This window comes from Biomphalaria glabrata, chromosome 11 (assembly GCF_947242115.1).
Source record: "Biomphalaria glabrata chromosome 11, xgBioGlab47.1, whole genome shotgun sequence".
Lineage (NCBI taxonomy): Eukaryota > Metazoa > Mollusca > Gastropoda > Planorbidae > Biomphalaria > Biomphalaria glabrata.
Window position 1 is genome coordinate 6,413,711 of NC_074721.1, and position 23,584 is coordinate 6,437,294.

Sequence of the window (23,584 nt, forward strand, 5' to 3'; positions counted from 1 at the left end):
CGACCCCTGGCAAATCGTTAATCGACCCCAAAGGGAGTCGCGACCCACAGGTTGAGAACCCCTGCATTAGATAGTGTTTTATTACTTTTAGAAATACACAACATACTTACATTTGTAACGATTTTCAGAGGACTAGGCAATGTTTATAAAAGATTTAGCTAGCTCAACAATTTTTTTCGGATTTTTTTTTTGTCTTTCGTCAGAGGTGATGTATGTATACATAGTGTTGTTTGGTTCAGAAGTGAAGTGTTGGGATATAGCGTTTATAAACGACATGTTGCATTGCAAACGTTGCTTCAATGTCTCAGTTCGTACTCAAAACTTTAAATTTTTCATTGTGCATGATTTTTTTTTTAAAATTATTAATGCAAAACATGTGGCATTAAATTTCTTCACTGTCCGGACTTGGCCCGCGGGCCATAGTTTGCCCATCACTGGGTTAGCGGATGAGGATTTAAAGCCCAGATTGTTTGGCTTTGTTGAAATTTAACACACGCTACCACACTAGCAGTGTAATCGAAACATAGAAAGGTAGATAACTCCTGACAAGTGTCAGATTTAAAGTTTCAAAAACATGAAATCTGATCTTTACCAGTTATCTACCTTCCATTTATGTTTACAGATTTAATGCTATCTAAACAATGACTATGGACTTAGTAGTTACAAATATGTACGTACGATTTCATGACATTTAGTCCAAATTGAACTTCCTTGGATGCAAGCTGGCCGGTGGTACTCTCTACTGAAAGTTTCACAACAGAAGCAGGGTCAAGGTTACTTGGCTTTGTGGTTGAGGAGACAAACAATTTGGTTGCTGTATTTTTCGTAGTTAATGTGGTGAATGCAGAGGAAGTTGTAGCTCTAGCTGTTGATTTCATAGTGGAAGTTGTTGAAGTGGAAGTTGTCGTTGATGATGTCATTGATGGCGTTGTGAAGAACGTCACCGCAGCAGAGGGTGGTGACCTAGTTATCGCTGTTGATGTGGTACTTGCGGTTGTAGTATTCATTGAAATGACGTCGCCACCAGGGTGTGTCTGAGTGAGGTTTACTTCCGTAGTGTCGTGTTTCGAATTCTTTCTTGAATTGAGGTTGTCATCTTGTTCATCCACATTCTTGCTACCCTGACCAACGGTCAACAAGATGAACATTAGTATTACCCTTCTGTGAAGAACAGACACTCTCCCGTAAGTGACCATGGCTGCTGGGAATGTTGTTAGTCATACGTGCTCTGATACTCTAGGCCATTACGTTCGATGCTTCAACAGTTCCTACATACAAAACCTGGAACAATAATAGAGAGAAATATTTCAATGACTTAGAATCAATAATAAAAATGTATAAAGGATGTCACTAGTACTGACCTTCAGAGTGATTGACTATTACTAATAGAATATAGGTTCTATTTTAAGTTCGCCAAATGCAGTATCTCTTTCGTGAAGGGGTAAAATAATTAATATATAACTTCCTTTACTAAAATTTAACTTATTTTCAATGACACCCCCCGTTAAAAATGAGTTAGGTCTTGACCTTTAGTTTAATTATTTTTTATTCACTTGTCAGCTACTTTTAAGCAAAGTGAGTTGAAGATTTTGTGATAAAGTATTCATTCTTTGATCGCTACATTCACTAATGAAGCAAATCATCTATCTCTAACCTATATTTCTTCATATTTTCCGTAAGTTCCAGCTTTCTTCTAGAAGAACAACAAACATTTATAAAAGCCATGTTCGTTAGGAATAGGGTTAGTACTAACAAATAAATAAAGTCTACTTAGCTCATTATCGAAATACTCTTCCCACAACAGTGGCACACTGCTCTTGAGTAACACAGCAATAGTACAACAACACAAGTATTAGTTAAACATTATAGAGATTCAGTTCAAACTACACTGGTCAGTTGAAAGACTCAAGAGAGAGTGGCAATCAATTGTAAATAGTTAACAGGGACTTAAATCAAGTAATAAAAGGGACTAACTCTAATAAAAAAATAAAGGTAGACACCCTTATTGTCACTCTTGTCACAAAGATATAAAGCCTGATTTCCTGGCATGTTTTGTCAAATATAGTGTAAGATTAGTTTTTAGAGTTTATTTTGTAGTTCTTCTTCTTCTTATGTCCTCTTTTGCAAAGCTTTGTCCTCATAGTAGTCCTACTTTTTGTCCTCTTCTGGGTAAGCAGGTTTCTTGTAACACTAGTTAGCAACAAAATGTCTAAACCTAAACATGTGCACGCGTTATTCCCAGGACCCGAATGCCCAATTCTAAACAAATGAACGAAGTTTTCTTTAACTCCAATGTTTGAAGTTAAGGGTTTTAGCGTTTTTTAATACTCTACTAAAAATAGAGTGACAGTTAAATATGCAATATATGCATGCCTTGATCGTTGTCTATGTACTTATGTTCATGAGCAAAAAAGAAAAGTTGACACCGCTATACACCTTTGCCTAAGATTTAAAAAAAATGTTTTTAAAATACACTTTATTTCAATAGAGAGGAAAGAGCGGGCTAATACTAAAAACAGCACAGAAGTAACATTTCTCTTTATAGCCATCCGCTCGACATACAAATCTAAGACATGCTTCTACTAAGGTTGTATCTTTTTTTCCAAAGCTAAAGTAGAAAGTAGAACAGCGTTTCTCAAACTGTCTAGTTTCAAAACGGTCGAATTTCTTCAGCAGACCATTACACCTCATTATATATACCGTCTTTGTGAAAAACAAACACACAAAAAAATCTACGACAAAGATGAGTTGAACATGAAGATAGACAAAGATGAGTTGAACATGAAGATAGACAAAGATGACTTGAACATGAAGATAGACAAAGATGAGTTGAACATGAAGATAGACAAAGATGAGTTGAACATGAAGATAGACAAAGATGAGTTGAACATGAAGATAAGACAAGACAAAGATGACTTGAACATGAAGATAAGACAAAGATGACTTGAACATGAAGATGATCTTTAAAAAACCCAGACAAAGATGACTTGAACATGAAGATAAGACAAAGATGACATGAACATGAAGATAAGACAAAGATGAATTGAACATGAAGATAAGACAAGACAAAGATGAGTTGAACATGAAGATAAGACAAGACAAAGATGAATTGAACTTGAGCAAAAGACAAAGATGAGTTGAACATGAAGATAAGACAAGACAAAGATGAATTGAACATGAAGATAAGACAAGACAAAGATGACTTGAACATGAAGATAGACAAAGATGAGTTGAACATGAAGATAAGACAAGACAAAGATGAATTGAACATGAGGAAAAGACAAAGATGAGTTGAACATGAAGATAAGACAAGACAAAGATGACTTGAACATGAAAATGATCTTAAAAAGGACCACAACGTCCCCCCCCCCACCTCCTGGCTAAACTGGAGGGGGAAACCTGCTGCATCTCCAACTCTATTTCTGGGAAGAATATTTTCTAGTTTCAATACGATTACAAAGTATGTAGGAAACACTTATTTCTGGAAAAAAATAACAAACTCGGTTTAATGAAATATCATAACGTAAACTATGATTTTAAACTTAGTGTTAAATAAATACAAATAAGAAATGAAGTCTGACAATTTTGTTATAATTACAATCTTAAGTTTCTTTTCTTTTTCATAACATTCTTAATCCCGTACCTCAAGGTGGGAACCAACATCGCTCCTCTAGGTCCCACGGCTGTTAAGTGGGACGAAAGAACATTTTGTCATCTAGGGGGGCGCCACCCGGAATAGTTTGAGAAGCACTGAAGTAAACCTTTCATCTGGTATGTGTGTAATTGAAGGATGACATCGACATCGCGATCGTCAAGTCGATCGATCACACATTTTCTTTTGGTCACGCTCGAGCTACAAGACTAGCGATCAGATCAGGACTTACCCCCCCCCCCAGGTCCCTCTACTGAACGAAATGTCTCTCTACCTTGGCAGAAGTTATTACACACCTTGACCTACTTATGGCTGATACAAGTGTCGCCATATGAGCTTCAGATTTCAAGTTTTTGTTTTCCTAAATAAATTCTCTATAAATAAACATACAAACACGTTTCTTGTGTTAATAGTTGAGATCTTTTTACTTTAAATAATGATTTTATTGGTGATCTTAAATTATCACCATAAATAAATTACGTTTTACACGCTCTCCTTATATTAAAAGGATATAAATTCACGAAAAACGACTAAATTAATCTCTTTATCCTAACTGGACCAATTCAATATATCTTATCTTATCCTACTCATTGCCATTTCATATGTCAATCTAGTCATACTTATAAATCAGTGACTTAAACTCAAGTAAGACGTTGGTTTTTCTAGCTGAATCAGGCAACCCGTTTTTAGTGTCACTAATGAAGTAACACTTTCATGAACTTATTCAAGCATATGGAATAAAAGGTATTATATCTATATCGGACATTTATGACAAGAAAAGAAGATTCTTGAAATTATATTTGAAGGATATTATTATAGATCATAAAATGCTTAAAAATGTCTATGGTGGTAAATTTGACTTTTAGCTTGAATATTAATATAGTGTTACGTGTGGCAGAGAGGCCAAAGCCGATTGGCTACCTAACATAGGGGCTTGAGTTCGAATCCCAGCTTGAGCAGAGTTGTGTTTGCTGAGCGCCTAAAGGCAGCACGGAAAACCTCACAGATACCCCCTTAACCCACTGGTCCACAACAGCTAGGACTGACATAGTTTTTTATTGCATATAAAGACAACGAAAAAATAGGATTTTCGAAATTTAAAGACATAATTGAGTGTGTCACGTGACTAGGTCTCCTGTCTCTAAGTTAAAGTGCGCATTTTATTTATTTATAGTAGGACAGGCCTTAGCCAATAAGTCAATTTTTGTTTATACACTGACAGTTATAACGCACAACCCCTGTCATTTCTTCTAGGTTATTATCTGATTTAGTTGTTTGCTCTTTTCTGAACTCATGTATCGGGAGATTTATGTACAGCTATAAACACAAATGATCTAGAAGTGAATAATAACTTTAATGTTTTTTCTCAGATTAAGAGTCAAAGTGTTCGGTAGCCAGGGGGTAAAGGTAAGACCTCAGCACTGACCTGCGACGTCGCAACCTGTGGACAGTTTAGACCACTTCGCACATTCTGAATATTTTGCTATTTTTAAAGAGAGTGGTGGCCTACTAGTTAAATATTCCAGAAATTCGTAAAACTCTTATTCGGGACTCGCGGAACACTGGAGTTTCGCGGAACACAGTTTGGAAAACTCTAGTTTATGAGACCAATAGCTAACGCCATGTCACAGGTCTGACGTCACAACCACCAGTACAATACCTCATGAACGACAATCGACAAAAAAGGTTTCGAACTGGAGACAGCAGTGACGACAGTATCAAGAGAATAGCACATGGCCATGTAGGCGATCTGTTTATTTTCGGCGCCTACATTCAGCTCAGAATACTAAAGACTTTTTTTTACAAAGAATCGAATTCATATTTCCAATTTACATTGGGGAAAATATTTTGAAGATCGAATTTAATGTGAAGTGCAAAGAAAAGAGATAAAGAAAAAAATATTATCTCAAGTAAACATTGATTGCGGGAGGCATGGTGGCTGAGCGGTAAAGCGCTTGGCTACCGAACCGAGGTCCGGGGTTTTAATCCTGGTGAAGACTTGGGATTTTTAAATTCGGGATCTTCGGGCGCCTCCGAGTTCACCCAGCTCTAATGGGTACCTGACATTAGTTGGGAAAAAATAAAGGCGGTTGGTCGTTGTGCTGGCCACATACACCCTCGTTAACCGTTGGCCACAGAAACAGATGACCTATAGACCACAAGGTCTGTAAGGGAAACTTTACTTTTTTTTTTAGTAAACATTGATTGCAGATGTCGCTATGAGAATGCTTGAGATGAATCACTGTTCAAACAGAGGCTCTACCATGTAAGAGTCTAATATATAGCCTGGCCTGACATTTCAGACGAGGGGTTTTTAGCATGTGTGTGTGTATGGGTATGGTAGTATGGCTGTGGGGATATAGTAGCTTGTGTGTTAGCGTCTTTCGTTAGTGTGTGTATGTGTGTGTTAGCTTTTGTGTGCGCTAGGGTGTGTGATGGTGTTTTTTTTTTCTTTACTTTGATTCTTTTGTGTTTGCTGCTGTCAAACATTTTTAATAAAAACTTAAAGCTCTTAAATGATTTGTAGATGTCACATTATAGATATTATGCAACACGATGAAAACCAATATAATGATTGATATAATGTAATTATTACCCAGATATGACGGTAGGACATAGGGACACCATAACATGAATATATATAAGTATACTTTGTATTTAGACTTTTCAGGGTTGGATTTACTACAGAGCAGAAATTGCCGGCCGCTCTTCGCCTCACCCTTAAATGGGGTCCCACAAATTTAAAATTTACATTTTAACAAGCAAAATGTAAAAAACAAAACAAAGCTCATCTAAAGGGGGAATCACTCCACATTTACAGCTTTATCTCTTATATACTGCAATATAATTATTTCCCTTTAACAATATGTAACAAAATAAATTAATTAGTTTATAAAATGTATTTATCGGTTAATGTTTTGATTGATTCACGTTTTGTCTTGGAGAACAAAGTATCAACTTCATACGAGAATGAAAAATGGGGGGAAATAACATGTTCAAAATTTGTACCAGACAGACAGACGGACAGACAGAGAGTTGAGCATTATAAAAAAAAAATTCCTATTAAAACATAGGTAGGAAAACAATATAAAATTTACATAACTTTATTCCTTTACAAATGTGATACAGTTTAGATTTATTAAAACTCTTAAAAGCGTTCTTATTAAAAATTTCAAGCATTCAAAAAAGGGTAGCGTCATGCTGTCATCCTATTACTGCCAACCTTTCCTGCCTAAACTACAAATGAGTATTTTGTCTTTACGTATAGGTAAAATTGAATGAAACTTTTTTTAAACAATGGCAGTATTGTGTATTTTTTTTTTATTGTAAAAGAAAATGTCTAAATTCGTTTAAATTCTAGATTATTTAGTATTTATAATGAAAAAACCTAAACAATACAATTTTATATGAATTGAATGAACATAATTTATTAATTAAAAAACAAACTTACACTGTAAACATAACAGCCCTAATAGGCGTGTATTCGAGACAGCACAATCAGACAAGAGCTAGCCCTGTGTATGTGTAATCTTACAAAGAAAGCCCTAATTCACCATGCAGTAATAGTGTTTGTACTGTCAACGTAACTGTACCCAAGCATGTGACTCTGACAGTATGAAAAGGGGAGGCGATTCACGAACAGGGGAGTGAAGGAAGTGTCATTTCCTATCAACACCAGGTAAAGTTGGAAGACTTCCACTCTAAAGTAGATACAAACTTGCCCTGTGTGTCTCCGGTTAAAGTATAAGACATAAGACATAAGACTGCTTTATTGATCCTTACGGAAATTCGTTGTGATTACAAGGACTCTTTTCTCATATAAAGACAACACAACAGAAACATACACATAAATACAACAGACACAACATAAGGAGTTCATTCAGTGACTACACAGGCATCTTGGTCCTATTCATGTTTATTTATGTTCAAAAAGACAGAACAATTAGAAACTGGCTATTTAAAAAACAAATGTTTATAATGTGTGTTAACGAGCAGGGTGTCATGTGGCCAGCACAACGACCGAAGGCATTTACTTTTTCCGACTTAAGTCAGCTGCCCATTAGAGTTGGGTGGACTCATGGGTGCCCTAAAAAACCCGAAATTCAAAATCGTAGTCATCATGATTCCAACACAGGATCACAGGTTTGGAAGCCAAGCTCTTATCCACTCAGCCACCGCGCCCCTATTTTAACATTATTTTTGTTACATTACCCTGGATGTTTTAATGCCTTTCACATCAATGTTTCATTACAAATCTTATATCCATTTACTCTGTCTGTCTGGTAAAAAAAAGTGTGTACACATTATTTCTCTCCAACACCCATTCTGGGATCAAGTTGAGACTTCGCGCAATTATTCATTGGCATAGACAAGACAGACATGAATCAATAAAAGAAATAATTAATCAGTCAATTAATTACTGGTAATTATTAATAACTTTGTTTGATACCAACAAGGGAACTTATCCTTCATTGTAGGGTTTAGTCCCCTTAAATAATTGTTAACGCTATTTCATCCTCTTGCGATCTCCGATCTCCAATAATTTATGTACTTAAGAAAACATGAAAAACAACAATTGATCAATTAATTGTTGGTAATTAATTATTTTGTTTGATATAGAATAAGGGAAATAACTTGTATATAATCAGGGTTACCCCACCATACTGAGATTAGGATTTCATGAGATTTCCAGCTTTCCAGTAGAAAATATTCGATTTCAGGAGCGGAATAAGTACAAACATAAATTTAGTAATACACATGTCATACATGTACACAATTATACGTTTTTATTTCCTTCTCACATTAACAAATTATTAATTGATAAATATAGTTGTAAGTGCGGATTTCTTCCCTTTTAGAAAAGCGTTGGTCTTCGATTTTTTTAAACCTTTCAAACAAAAACCCAGCCTCACTAGTAACAGGCGCGGTGGCTGAGCGGTAAAGCGCTTGGCTACCGAACCGGGGTCCGGTGTTCAAATCCTGGTGAAGTCTGGGATTTTTAACTTCAGGATTTTCGGGCGCCTCTGAGTCCACCCAGCTCAAATGGGTAACTCACGTTAGTTGGGGAAAAGCAAAGGCGGTTGGTCGTTGTGCTGGCCACATGACACCCTCGTAAACCGTAGGCCACAGAAACAGATGACCTTTACATCATCTGCCCTATAGACCACAAGGTCTGAAAGGGGAACTTTACTTTACTTTACTAGTAACACGATCAATCAAGAAATGCCTCAACTTCAATCCATGACAAAAGTGAACATGACTGACAATGGACGAACAGTACAGAAACATGTCCGAGAATGTGACATAAGATTGATGAATGCTAGTATTATCTTTAACAGACATTAGGTTTGTAATCGTTTAGTATGATATTTCATATGACGTCATCATTGTAAATTGTTTGGTTAATGCTAGGGACATAACTAACATAGACAAAGGAGCATAACTCTTGTAATACAAATATAGTGGGTGGATATTTATTTAGGCCACACCGACCGCCCCGATAGCCACATGACCTTTTCCTATGGATGTCGTCTGTGTCCGCACAAAATAAGGCAAAACAACGTGGACCACTGCCCATTCTCTCCATGCTACAGGACCTGATTCGTCTCCACTGCAAATTGTAACCCTTTTTGTGCCTTGTTCTAAATTGCACACAATTGTATGGCAGCAAGTCTTTGGTCTACAATAAAAGATTTCGAATCGGCTTACAAGTGGTCTTCGTCATTTATTCTTCTGAGCCAAACCCACCACACATGCATCCACATAATTGTTTTTCGATCTGGAAAAATAGTTCAATGTTTGCCAAGGCTCTTCAATTAAATCATTCTACTACCAAAGCATGGCTTCTTGTGTCTCGAAAGACATTCAATGCGCCGAGATGAGTTACTTGTTTTGGTCAGCCCTAGAGTCTAGAGACAGGGATTCTTAAAATGATTATTTTGCATCTTCTAATAGAACAATCCTTCCACCAACCTGTATACAAAGCTCCACACTTTTTACCCTTGAAGAAGTGTTTAAGGATTCCGCACTTCTGGATAGTTTTAATCTATATCAACATGATGGACTTACGTAATACTCTACTTTTCATCAAAAAATTTTTTTTTTTTTTTTTTAGGATTTTTATTTTAAAAAGAATCATGTTACGTAACCATTCCATCATAGGAATTTATATATAATATATATTTATAAAATTAATTTATGTATTACAACACTTTAAAAGTTACAGTAATATTGATCACAAAAAGAACCCTTTTAAGAGAAAAAGATGACATATATGACGAAATGTACTTTAAGATTTAACATTTAAATTTATTTCTAATTATTATATTACATTCTTTGCTATGACTGTTTTTAATTTTACCACGCTGCTCAGCGAAACGCACTTTTAATATGTTTGAATTATCCCCCTTTATGTTTGGTTCTGCATTTATAAGTTTTGCATCTATTTATAATTTTAATACAATTTTTTTACAATTATGCTAAATAATAATATATTAATAAATAACAATACATAGGCCTACTCAAGAATGTTTTGTATGTAAGAATTCAAAATATTTAAAATCTTTGTTTCCCTACAACGTAACCCTGTTTGCCTCTATTTGAGGTGATCATAGGATCAAGAAAGGGGCCGAGTGGTAGCCACTGGCTATTCTTACACAGGGAAAGATTAGATAATGTCTAGAATCAAAATGATTCCACTCTTCAAAGTATGAATGACAACTAGATAACAATTGCATCACCTCCCAGTATAAATACAAGAAAAGAGAATTATTATTTGTGTAAATGATAGACGCAATCTACATAGTTCGCAATCTAATTACGTAAACCTATAATTTATTGAAAACATTATTAAACTAAACTTAACATTCCTGAGAAGTTTTTGTTTGAAATCACACTAAAAGGGAATTCTTTTCATGAAAACAATACGTGAGACTAAGAAGTTGGTCTTCCTATAAGCTCTGCTTTATTATCGCTAGTTAGTAACCCATTTTTTTACATTTTTATTTTGAGTTTATTTTGTGCTACATAAATGCTAGCTAGAAATCTTGATTCTGTGCTACTACAAAGTGAAAAAAAAAATAATCGTACAACTTTTTAAAAAAACAAAGCTTATAAAAGTGTCCTTTACTTTTTTTTTTTTTTTATACGCCGGATAAACCAAAATTGTTGCTATTTATAAATTTTCTGCCATCTTTGAAACTCTCCAATAAACAGACTTTAAAAAGATACATCTAGAGTAAATAATTGCTGGACATTTTGCCATGGCTGCAAACAACAGAGAACAAAGCCGGGGACATTTTCACGTTTTAGAACCAAAGCCTGTGAACGGAGAATACAACTTCAGAAAGAACAAGTTGCACGTCAAGTAGGCCTATTTGGAAGAGACTAATAAATAAGACAATCATGAGTTTCAAAATCAAGCTTTGCGGCTTTGATTCAACGTTCTCTTTATTTAAAGGATGGCTGCCTGATCGTGCGGTTTGCGCGCTGGACTGTCGTTCGAATTTATCGATGGTCGAGGGTTCAAATCCTGACCTTTCCCATCCCCCCGTCGTCCTGCGGGAGATTTGGACTAGGAAGATAAACTATCGTCAATTCCTGAAGGAACATCCGAAACACTGTAAAAAACAAACAAACAAACAAACGGACAAACGAACAAACGAACAAACGAACAAACGAACAAACGAACAAACGAACAAACGAACTAACAAACGAACGAACGAACGAGCGAACAAACGAACAAATGAACGAACGAACGAACGAACGAACAAACAAACAAAACGAACGAACAAACGAGCGAACGAACAAACGAACAAGCGAACAAACGAGCAAACGAACAAACGAGCAACCGAGCAAACGAACAAACAAACAAACAATGCTGTGTTTCCCAAAGTTTGCGGTAAATAGACGGGGTAGGGTAGAGTGCCTGAAATGGGTGCTTACTTTAAAATTACTTGAATTTATAGTATGTAAACAACTCATTTTGTAGACTTGTATTTAAATGCAGTGTTTTTATCAGGGACTGAAAACATTTTGTTTACGTGGCGCGCCACTCCCTACAATGCTCTATTCATTGACCCAGCTATCCTTTAGTTGTTTTTCATCATCACTGTTTGGTCTATAGTCTCTGGATATCGGCCATCTACCAGAAAACAACGTCTCATAAAACAATAAAGGCTAAGTCAATAAACTTAAAACTGCTACAGAAATGAACAAGGTTACAAAGACTAAAAATCGGCCCCCAAAGTGGTCCACCCAGCCAGGTAAAAAGGAAGTTCTCAATATTTTCAGAAAGAATATCAGAATGAAGTTCTATCAAAGACAAATGAAAGAGAAGTATGGAGAAAGAAGGTTATCAGATCTTGTGTGGTGCCCCAACGGTCCAGCAGACCAATGGATAGGTAATAGTGAATGTGGTATGAACCTGGCCTAACTGATGTCATGAAGTAATTATCTCAATGATTAATTGTTTTATAAAAGGTCAATCTCTTATTCAAAGCCTCAAGAAATTTTATTTTTATTTTCCTTTAGTTAAGTGCTCCATAAATATAGTGCCGCTCTGCAGTTCACGCGATAATATGAAAAGCTACTTATTAATTGTTGTTTTAAAATATGTTTCACTTATATGCATACTAATTGTTTTTTTCTCTTGAAAAACTTTTTTTTTTGTAAGCGTTGTAGTTAGTATGAAAGAACTTACTTAACAATACGATTGTAATAAACATAATTTTTTTGACAAAAAAATCTAAAACTGTTTGTATAAATGTGTTAACATTATGCTAACTGCGTATATGCCTTACTAATAGCCTCTCGTGTTTGTTACCATTAATACTGAATAGTTGTAAAAATGGTGAAAAAAAACCTGCTTGCATAGTTGATTTAAAAAATTTAATTTTTCGCTCTTAGAAAATAAAAAAAGTATATGTTGCATCAGAACTTTTCATGGTCTGAAATATCATTGTGTCGGAATTTCCATAGCTTCTATAGTTTACGAGATCTAAACGGGACGGACAGACGAACAGACAGACTTCAAAAAACTAATAGCGTCTATTCCCCTTTCGGAGGCCGCTAAAAAACTTAACAATAGCACCGTCTTCCTTATTTTACTGTATCCCTATAATCTCTCTGTTGTTAGTGTATATAATGCGCTCAATAAGAGGTCCCTTTACATTTGTTTTTCTATTTTTTTGTTTTTGTTTTTTTCTTAATTATTATTATTATTTTTAATATCATCACTATTATATTATTATTATTATGTGAAAAAACGAAGTATTCATTCTCTGGCGTGGCAGGGTCGAGCTTCGTAAGAGAGAATAAAAAGTCATTACAGTCTCTATAACAGTGTTCAGTGAGAAATGTTCTGGTGATGTGGCAGGTCTGCAGTATAGTTATTGTTACAAATGAACAGTGATAGGTAGAGGTCAACGTATGACCCCGGCGAGATGACACAGCAACTAGTGTTCCCTGGAATCTACATGTGCAAACAAAGACAGGATGTGACGTGTCCACACGTGTTGTTCCAGGGGACGAACAGATCTAAGTAGGGGGACAGTTACTAATGAACAGTGACAGATAAAGGTCACTACGTGTGACCCCGACTTGATGACACTGCATCGAGTGTTTTCTGGAATCTACGTGTATAAATAGAGACAGGATGTGACGTTTCCTCACGTGTTATTTCAGAGAATACTAGCCGTGTTTGTGCAACTTTGGACAAGCGATTAGGGACTCTATATAAGCCAGAGAGTTAATGTGAAAGTCAGTCGTATGGAGTCGTGAGTGAGCCGTTACAGTCGATACAGTCTATGTAAGACGTGTGCGGCTCTGTGGAAGAGAAATGTGTACGACTCAGTGCAAGTTAACTAGGGTAGAGTTAACTGGAGTGGACTACTGTCGTTAAAGTCTATACAGCGAACTACAGTGGACTTGAGCCGTTACAGTCGATACAGTCGATGTAAGACGTGTGCGGCTCTGATTCGGTAGACTTGAGTGCGACTTGGTTCAGCTTTAGGAGACCTGGAGCGACACTGGGAAGTGTGTCGTTGGTCTATTCTGTGGAATACGGCTCGATGCAAATTGAGAAGAGAGGAATTGCAACGAAGTGAAGAGATGCAGTGCAACGAAGTATAGCTAACTGTAAACTGACAGATATTGTACAGTCTTCTACGCTACATGTTACAGTAATGTTAGAGTTAATAGTCATTAAAGTTATATGAAACTGAAAGTTTAGTAGTCAAGTTCTTTGCAGTGTTTTTATTTGTGTGCCAACTAATACATCTAGCCAGAAGATTGAGAAATACGTAACAACTGGTGTCAGAAGTGGGATCTTTCTGGCTAGAATGTGTTCCATCAAACTTTTTAATGAACTTGACATGAAAGAACTTAGACAAGAGCTTCGAGAAAGAGGTCTACAGCTTAACGGAAATAAGGAAACGCTAACAGCACGTCTCAGACAAGCCCTGTTGGAGGAAGATGAGAATCCAGACACTTGCCAATTTGAAATCAAACCTAATACGATGGAGCTCCTGAGAACTTTGCAATACAAAATGAACTCGGTGAAAGAGAGCATTAAGGAGATAGAATCAGAAATCAACACCAGATTTTCTTCATTTAACCAGTTGATTAAAGTCATGAATGAGAATGAACAAATAGCTACCACGCCCAACAAGATAGAAGAACAAACAGATACAATAAAAGATCAAACGAGAATCATGATGAACCAGCTACTGAACACTCAGCAGTATCAGATTGAGTCGACAGATGAAAGAACTACACCATTGATGAACAGCGAACAATTGTCCAACCAAGAATGTGGCGATACAGACAATTACGATAGGGATGCTGGTGATGGTTGTGCTGTCTGTGACTGTGATAGTAAACCAAACGAATGTGGCCCACAAGAAATGAAAAGAGACGGTAGCTGTTACTATTTCAACGAGAAGCAGAATGAGACCGCTGAAGAAACAATAGAAGAGACCTATAGTTTGACCGAAGCTTTAGCTACAGATAAACCTGATATGAGTACCTCAACCAGCCAAACAGATCAAGACAACGTTGGGTCTGCGTCCAAGCCTGTTGCTGTGGGCCTTAAAGACTTCTGTCTTCTATCTGCCAGTGTCTACGAGAGGAACTCGAAGCTTGATTACTGCAACTATGTGTTTGACAAGAACTGTACGTACGTAGCTTTAGAAGAAGACTGTGAATGCCAAGAAATACACCAGCAAGGTCTGGACTTAACAGAAGCTTGTCCAGCTGTCAAGATCAGCGCGAGAAGCCCTGGTCAAAGTCAAGGAAACACAATAGAATCTGATGCTGAAGTTGATGGACCTTTGCACGTTGAATGTTATCAACCTGCCCCACAGTCGAGTCCTCCAGACTCGGATGAAGGTGATGACGTGTTTGACACCTTGCCTTCAAGTGGACTTGCAGCTCATTCGCAAAGCACCCATCGAAGAATAATGCCGAAGCAACTTGTTAGATCAACAGTCTTGATCACTACAGCTATGAAATGCCATACCTTCCTATGTGCTAAGAGGCTGCCATCAGCATTGATCGACAAGAAAGCAAGCCAACGACAACGACATCAACGCAACCAAAGAAATATCAAATTGAGGAGGCGGAGAAAGCGACATATGCAGAGTGCAACGTGGATGGCTCCAACAAGATCAAGATACAAGAACACCCCTTCTCCCACTGATAGACCCCCACCTGCATTGATGAAACTCCATAGCCCATGTTGTTAGAAAACAAGCCCACCACTTCTCCCACTGATAGACCCCCACCTTTCACTAACGAAACTCCATAGCCCATGTTGTTAGAAAGATTCTGTCCGGAACCATCAGACCAAAGAAGAAAGCCTTACGAATCAGTTGAAAGTGTGAAGCCACTAAAGAATAATCTAAGAACATTCCTCATTAGAATAGGTTTGATGAAGTATAACAGAGGTTTTAGAAGAACGATAATCAAGTCAGAAGCAAGAAGGACAGAACTAGTTTAAGATGCCAGAACTGTGAAGTGAGTAACCATCTGAGATAGAACTGTACAAATAAAACTGTGCGAGAAGATCAACCCAACAGGCATCGTACAAACCCAAAGTCAGTTGCTGTTGTAAGAAGAACATGTGAATATTGCTGTACTGTAATGAACCTGGTCATCTCTGAAGAAGCTCTGGAAAAAGCCCTAACCCATCTGTAAAAAGATGCTTGAAAATGTAAAACTTAGCCAGTGAAGCACGAACTCGTTAGAATGCTGATGAATTTTCTCGACAAGAGTGCCTTATGTCGTCATCTGAAGGTCGATGTTTCCATACCAAGATTGATGAAAACATTTGTGAGGACTTGCTGAAAAATGAGGATTTCGCTCCCATTCTTCTATGGATAGAAGATGGACAACGGCCAGATTGAAAGAACATCTCTAAGAAAGGGGCAACCACCAAAGCTTCCTAATTGATCGTCGATCGATTTCATCAGTATCGTGATGAAGTAGAATCTGTTCGGGACGAACAGATCTAAGAAGGGGGCAGTGTTACAAATGAACAGTGATAGGTAGAGGTCAACGTATGACCCCGGCGAGATGACACAGCAACTAGTGTTCCCTGGAATCTACATGTGCAAACAAAGACAGGATGTGACGTGTCCACACGTGTTGTTCCAGGGGACGAACAGATCTAAGTAGGGGGACAGTTACTAATGAACAGTGACAGATAAAGGTCACTACGTGTGACCCCGACTTGATGACACTGCATCGAGTGTTTTCTGGAATCTACGTGTATAAATAGAGACAGGATGTGACGTTTCCTCACGTGTTATTTCAGAGAATACTAGCCGTGTTTGTGCAACTTTGGACAAGCGATTAGGGACTCTATATAAGCCAGAGAGTTAATGTGAAAGTCAGTCGTATGGAGTCGTGAGTGAGCCGTTACAGTCGATACAGTCTATGTAAGACGTGTGCGGCTCTGTGGAAGAGAAATGTGTACGACTCAGTGCAAGTTAACTAGGGTAGAGTTAACTGGAGTGGACTACTGTCGTTAAAGTCTATACTTTAGGAGACCTGGAGCGACACTGGGAAGTGTGTCGTTGGTCTATTCTGTGGAATACGGCTCGATGCAAATTGAGAAGAGAGGAATTGCAACGAAGTGAAGAGATGCAGTGCAACGAAGTATAGCTAACTGTAAACTGACAGATATTGTACAGTCTTCTACGCTACATGTTACAGTAATGTTAGAGTTAATAGTCATTAAAGTTATATGAAACTGAAAGTTTAGTAGTCAAGTTCTTTGCAGTGTTTTTATTTGTGTGCCAACTAATACATCTAGCCAGAAGATTGAGAAATACGTAACAACTGGTGTCAGAAGTGGGATCTTTCTGGCTAGAATGTGTTCCATCAAACTTTTTAATGAACTTGACATGAAAGAACTTAGACAAGAGCTTCGAGAAAGAGGTCTACAGCTTAACGGAAATAAGGAAACGCTAACAGCACGTCTCAGACAAGCCCTGTTGGAGGAAGATGAGAATCCAGACACTTGCCAATTTGAAATCAAACCTAATACGATGGAGCTCCTGAGAACTTTGCAATACAAAATGAACTCGGTGAAAGAGAGCATTAAGGAGATAGAATCAGAAATCAACACCAGATTTTCTTCATTTAACCAGTTGATTAAAGTCAAGAATGAGAATGAACAAATAGCTACCACGCCCAACAAGATAGAAGAACAAACAGATACAATAAAAGATCAAACGAGAATCATGATGAACCAGCTACTGAACACTCAGCAGTATCAGATTGAGTCGACAGATGAAAGAACTACACCATTGATGAACAGCGAACAATTGTCCAACCAAGAATGTGGCGATACAGACAATTACGATAGGGATGCTGGTGATGGTTGTGCTGTCTGTGACTGTGATAGTAAACCAAACGAATGTGGCCCACAAGAAATGAAAAGAGACGGTAGCTGTTACTATTTCAACGAGAAGCAGAATGAGACCGCTGAAGAAACAATAGAAGAGACCTATAGTTTGACCGAAGCTTTAGCTACAGATAAACCTGATATGAGTACCTCAACCAGCCAAACAGATCAAGACAACGTTGGGTCTGCGTCCAAGCCTGTTGCTGTGGGCCTTAAAGACTTCTGTCTTCTATCTGCCAGTGTCTACGAGAGGAACTCGAAGCTTGATTACTGCAACTATGTGTTTGACAAGAACTGTACGTACGTAGCTTTAGAAGAAGACTGTGAATGCCAAGAAATACACCAGCAAGGTCTGGACTTAACAGAAGCTTGTCCAGCTGTCAAGATCAGCGCGAGAAGCCCTGGTCAAAGTCAAGGAAACACAATAGAATCTGATGCTGAAGTTGATGGACCTTTGCACGTTGAATGTTATCAACCTGCCCCACAGTCGAGTCCTCCAGACTCGGATGAAGGTGATGACGTGTTTGACACCTTGCCTTCAAGTGGACTTGCAGCTCATTCGCAAAGCACCCATCGAAGAATAATGCCGAAGCAACTTGTTAGATCAACAGTCTTGATCACTACAGCTATGAAATGCCATACCTTCCTATGTGCTAAGAGGCTGCCATCAGCATTGATCGACAAGAAAGCAAGCCAACGACAACGACATCAACGCAACCAAAGAAATATCAAATTGAGGAGGCGGAGAAAGCGACATATGCAGAGTGCAACGTGGATGGCTCCAACAAGATCAAGATACAAGAACACCCCTTCTCCCACTGATAGACCCCCACCTGCATTGATGAAACTCCATAGCCCATGTTGTTAGAAAACAAGCCCACCACTTCTCCCACTGATAGACCCCCACCTTTCACTAACGAAACTCCATAGCCCATGTTGTTAGAAAGATTCTGTCCGGAACCATCAGACCAAAGAAGAAAGCCTTACGAATCAGTTGAAAGTGTGAAGCCACTAAAGAATAATCTAAGAACATTCCTCATTAGAATAGGTTTGATGAAGTATAACAGAGGTTTTAGAAGAACGATAATCAAGTCAGAAGCAAGAAGGACAGAACTAGTTTAAGATGCCAGAACTGTGAAGTGAGTAACCATCTGAGATAGAACTGTACAAATAAAACTGTGCGAGAAGATCAACCCAACAGGCATCGTACAAACCCAAAGTCAGTTGCTGTTGTAAGAAGAACATGTGAATATTGCTGTACTGTAATGAACCTGGTCATCTCTGAAGAAGCTCTGGAAAAAGCCCTAACCCATCTGTAAAAAGATGCTTGAAAATGTAAAACTTAGCCAGTGAAGCACGAACTCGTTAGAATGCTGATGAATTTTCTCGACAAGAGTGCCTTATGTCGTCATCTGAAGGTCGATGTTTCCATACCAAGATTGATGAAAACATTTGTGAGGACTTGCTGAAAAATGAGGATTTCGCTCCCATTCTTCTATGGATAGAAGATGGACAACGGCCAGATTGAAAGAACATCTCTAAGAAAGGGGCAACCACCAAAGCTTCCTAATTGATCGTCGATCGATTTCATCAGTATCGTGATGAAGTAGAATCTGTTCGGGACGAACAGATCTAAGAAGGGGGCAGTGTTACAAATGAACAGTGATAGGTAGAGGTCAACGTATGACCCCGGCGAGATGACACAGCAACTAGTGTTCCCTGGAATCTACATGTGCAAACAAAGACAGGATGTGACGTGTCCACACGTGTTGTTCCAGGGGACGAACAGATCTAAGTAGGGGGACAGTTACTAATGAACAGTGACAGATAAAGGTCACTACGTGTGACCCCGACTTGATGACACTGCATCGAGTGTTTTCTGGAATCTACGTGTATAAATAGAGACAGGATGTGACGTTTCCTCACGTGTTATTTCAGAGAATACTAGCCGTGTTTGTGCAACTTTGGACAAGCGATTAGGGACTCTATATAAGCCAGAGAGTTAATGTGAAAGTCAGTCGTATGGAGTCGTGAGTGAGCCGTTACAGTCGATACAGTCTATGTAAGACGTGTGCGGCTCTGTGGAAGAGAAATGTGTACGACTCAGTGCAAGTTAACTAGGGTAGAGTTAACTGGAGTGGACTACTGTCGTTAAAGTCTATACAGCGAACTACAGTGGACTTGAGCCGTTACAGTCGATACAGTCGATGTAAGACGTGTGCGGCTCTGATTCGGTAGACTTGAGTGCGACTTGGTTCAGCTTTAGGAGACCTGGAGCGACACTGGGAAGTGTGTCGTTGGTCTATTCTGTGGAATACGGCTCGATGCAAATTGAGAAGAGAGGAATTGCAACGAAGTGAAGAGATGCAGTGCAACGAAGTATAGCTAACTGTAAACTGACAGATATTGTACAGTCTTCTACGCTACATGTTACAGTAATGTTAGAGTTAATAGTCATTAAAGTTATATGAAACTGAAAGTTTAGTAGTCAAGTTCTTTGCAGTGTTTTTATTTGTGTGCCAACTAATACATCTAGCCAGAAGATTGAGAAATACGTAACATTATTATTATTATTATTCAACTAAAGGTTTTTATTTATACTCATCGTAGCAGGGAGATGAAAATGTATAGCTCTAGTCAGGGGCCGGATTTAACCAAGTAGAGGCCCAGGAGTAGGATTTTAGTGCAGACCCGTAGACGTTTTCGAAAGTTTCAATACATAACAACTTATTACTACTTATATTTAAAACATGCCATATAATCCATGAACGATTACTTACATATAAATTGAATCTCATTTTTAATATGCATATTTTAGTAAAATAAAAAAAAATTATATTATGAGTTTTTGGAGTGTAAGGCCCTGTATTGACTCACTGCCGTATATCCGGTGCTGTATTTGTATATTTCGAGCAAGCTACAAGCGGACATATCTTAACAACGACAGTGTTGCCAACCGTAAGATTTAAAGTATTGTCGGTAAAAATTGGAAAAAAAGAAAAGATTAACGTTAAGTTGTAGACCCGTCGAAATTCGGGTATTTTTTTAGCTCTATAGTGGAGGCACTTCTCTTGTGGAGGCCCTGTAGCAGAAGCTTCGCATGTCCTCCCTTACATCCGGCCCTGGCTCAAGTGTGTCAGTATGGCATCATGATGGTTTGGCATGCGCTCTGGACTGTGGTCTCGATGGTCATCGGTTCGAACATTGCCCTACACTATCCCAAGCCGTCCTGCAGGAAGTTTGGGCAAGAATTAATAATCTTTAAAATTGTAGAAACATCCGAAACATTTTAAATGAAACAAAACAAGGATATATTAATTAGCGTCATAATCCCAGCTAAACATTTCTTATTGAGAAGTTGGGCCGTTCTCAGGTGCCCTACCACCCTGAGAGGGGGAGGGGGGATTTCCAACTAATGTGTAGACGTCTTCAGCTTCGTGAAAAAAAAATTTGACGTCAATATTGTTACGTATTTCTGAATCTTCTGGCTAGATGTATTAGATGGCACACAAATAAAAACACTGTAAAGAACTTGATGACTAAAGTTTCAGCTTCATATTACTTTATTGACTATAAACTCTAACAATTTGTTACTGTGACACGTAGCGTAGAAGACTGTACAATATCTGTCAGTTTACAGTTAGCTATACTTCGTTGCAATTCATCTCTTCACTTCGTTGCAATTCATCTCTTCTCAACTTGCCTCGAGCCGTATTCCACAGAACAGACCAACGACACACTTCCCAGTGTCGCTCCAGGTCTCCCAAAGCTGAACCAAGTCATACTCAAGTCTACCGAATCAGAGCCTACACGTCTTACATCGACTGTATCGACTGTAACGGCTCAAGTCCACTGTAGTTCACTGTATAGACTTTAACGACAGTAGTCCACTCCAGTTAACTCTACCCTAGTTAACTTGCATCGAGTCGTACACATTTCTCTTCCACAGAGCCGCACACGTCTTACATCGTCTGTATCGACTGTAACGGTTCACTCACGACTCCATACGACTTTCACATTAACTCTCTGGCTTATATAGAGTCCCTAATCGCTTGTCCAAAGTTGCACAAACACGGCTAGTATCCTCTGGAATAACACGTGAGGAAACGTCACATCCTGTCTTTGTTTATACATGTAGATTCCAGAAAACATCGGCTGCAGTGTCATCTTGCCTGGGTCGCAAGTTGTGACCTCTATCTGTCATTGGACATTGCTAGTACCTTTTGGAATAACATGTAAGGACACGTCACATCCTGTCTCTGTTTATACATGTACATTCCAGGGAACACCCGCTGCTGTGTTATCTCGTCGGGGTCACACGTTAACCCTTCCGGTCACTGGTCATTTGTAACAATATATATTTCCAGTTCTCTCCCATGGTGAAAGTAAAAGTTGTTTTTATGGTGCTGATCACATGACACAGTCCGCCATTTACCTTTACTCAAAGTGCTCAGATAAATACATCGCATGTCTTTGTGACATTTAATCAAAAGGAAAAAAAAAATCTTCAAAAACATTCAATAAAGGTTTTACTTACTGTCTTTAGCTTCATTTCCTCTAAAAGACGCTAGTGTAAATAAAGAGTAACAGCTGATAGCAATTTAGCGTGCGATGAAGATATTTTTTAATCTAGAATCATTCCGTGTGTGTTGATGTTTCAGTTTTGACGCTATGTGTGTGTTTTATACAAATACTAATTCATTGGCCAGCGCGTTATCACAGGTTCATTATTTCAGACACGGTAGATGGGATTTTTACTATAATTATTTAGTTAGTGTTTTATGAATGAATGGATGGATGGATGGATGGGTGGATGGGTGGATGGATGGATAATGGAGATCTAGAGATGGATGGATGAAGATGGATGAATAGATGGATGGATGGATGGATGAATACATCAGTTGATGATTCATGAATTTTATTTTTAAATTGATTGGTGTGGCTGAGCGTAAAGAGTGACTTCTGAACCGGGGGGGGGGGGGGGGGGCTCGGTTCAAATCCTAGTGAAGACTGCTACAATGGGTATCTGACAATAGTTAAAAAGTAGAGTAAAGGCGTTTGGTCGTTGTGCTGACCACATGACAACCTCCTGAACCGTGGACCACAGAAACAGATGACTTTTACTTCAACTGCCTTATAGACTGTAAGGTCTGAAAAGCGAGCCTATGGATGAATGGCTAATGCGGTGGTTAAATGGTTAAATAATTGTTTGGTGAATGAATAGATCCTTAAAATAATACATGAATAAATAGATCGATAGATGGAAGCACAGATAGCTGCTGATGGATTGGTGGATGGATGATTGGTTGGATAGTTGCATGGATGAATGGAATGTTTAACAATAAATTATAAAGTTAAATACATCTTTACATTCTCACATGTTATTGAGGTGCAATAAAACAATACTCATCTTTATTGTTATATATACATTGTTTCGTGATTTCTTCATTAGCAGTGATTTAAAAAACTGAATTAATAGCACAACAATGTCTGACCTAGATACATCACCAAATTATTTATCTGTTATGTCTGTCTGCCTCGGGGGGGGGGGGGGGGGCTGATTGGTTAGAGCGCTTGGCTTCCGAACCTTGGGTCCTGGGGATCGAAACTCAGTGAAGAATTTCATTTTGAAATTCTGGATTTTTAGGGCGCCCCTGAGTCCGCCCAACTCTAATGGGTGGCTGAATTTAATGGGGAAAGTAAAGGCTGTTGGTCGTTGTGCTGTCCACATGACACTCTGCTCGTTAACTGTTGGCCAAAGAAACATATGACCTTTACATCATCTGCCCCATAGATCGCAAGGTTTGAAAGGGGAACTTTACAATCTTATATATACCTCTAATATGGCACCTCTGCCTTTCGAACACCACTAGACACATTTTGTTGTCAATGTTGTTCCAGTTTAGACCCCCGTGTTGGGTTTGTTCTAGTTTTCCACATTCACCAAATAGCGTTTCTTTAACTCTGACCTTTTAGTGTGTACCCTGTACTTTAAAAAGAGTTCTTATTTCCCAATGACAAAT

At 38.2% G+C, this 23,584-nt stretch overlaps 1 protein-coding gene across 2 annotated transcripts in view; it reads right to left on the reverse strand.

The window, feature by feature from the left end:
* LOC106068624 (uncharacterized) overlaps positions 1 to 23,584 on the reverse strand; it is a 34,597-nt gene that overhangs the window by 9,938 nt on the left and 1,075 nt on the right. Inside the window, exons 1-2 of one of the 2 annotated variants that reach the window (XM_013228070.2) lie at positions 7,104 to 7,251; positions 679 to 1,281 (exon numbers count right to left, since the gene is read on the reverse strand). In XM_013228070.2, the coding sequence (XP_013083524.2) occupies positions 679 to 1,196 (518 nt within the window). In that variant the 5' untranslated portion in view covers positions 1,197 to 1,281; positions 7,104 to 7,251. Of the gene's footprint in view, positions 1 to 678; positions 1,282 to 7,103; positions 7,252 to 23,584 lie in introns of those variants that run through there. The other variant, XM_056004158.1, reaches the window with a different exon arrangement.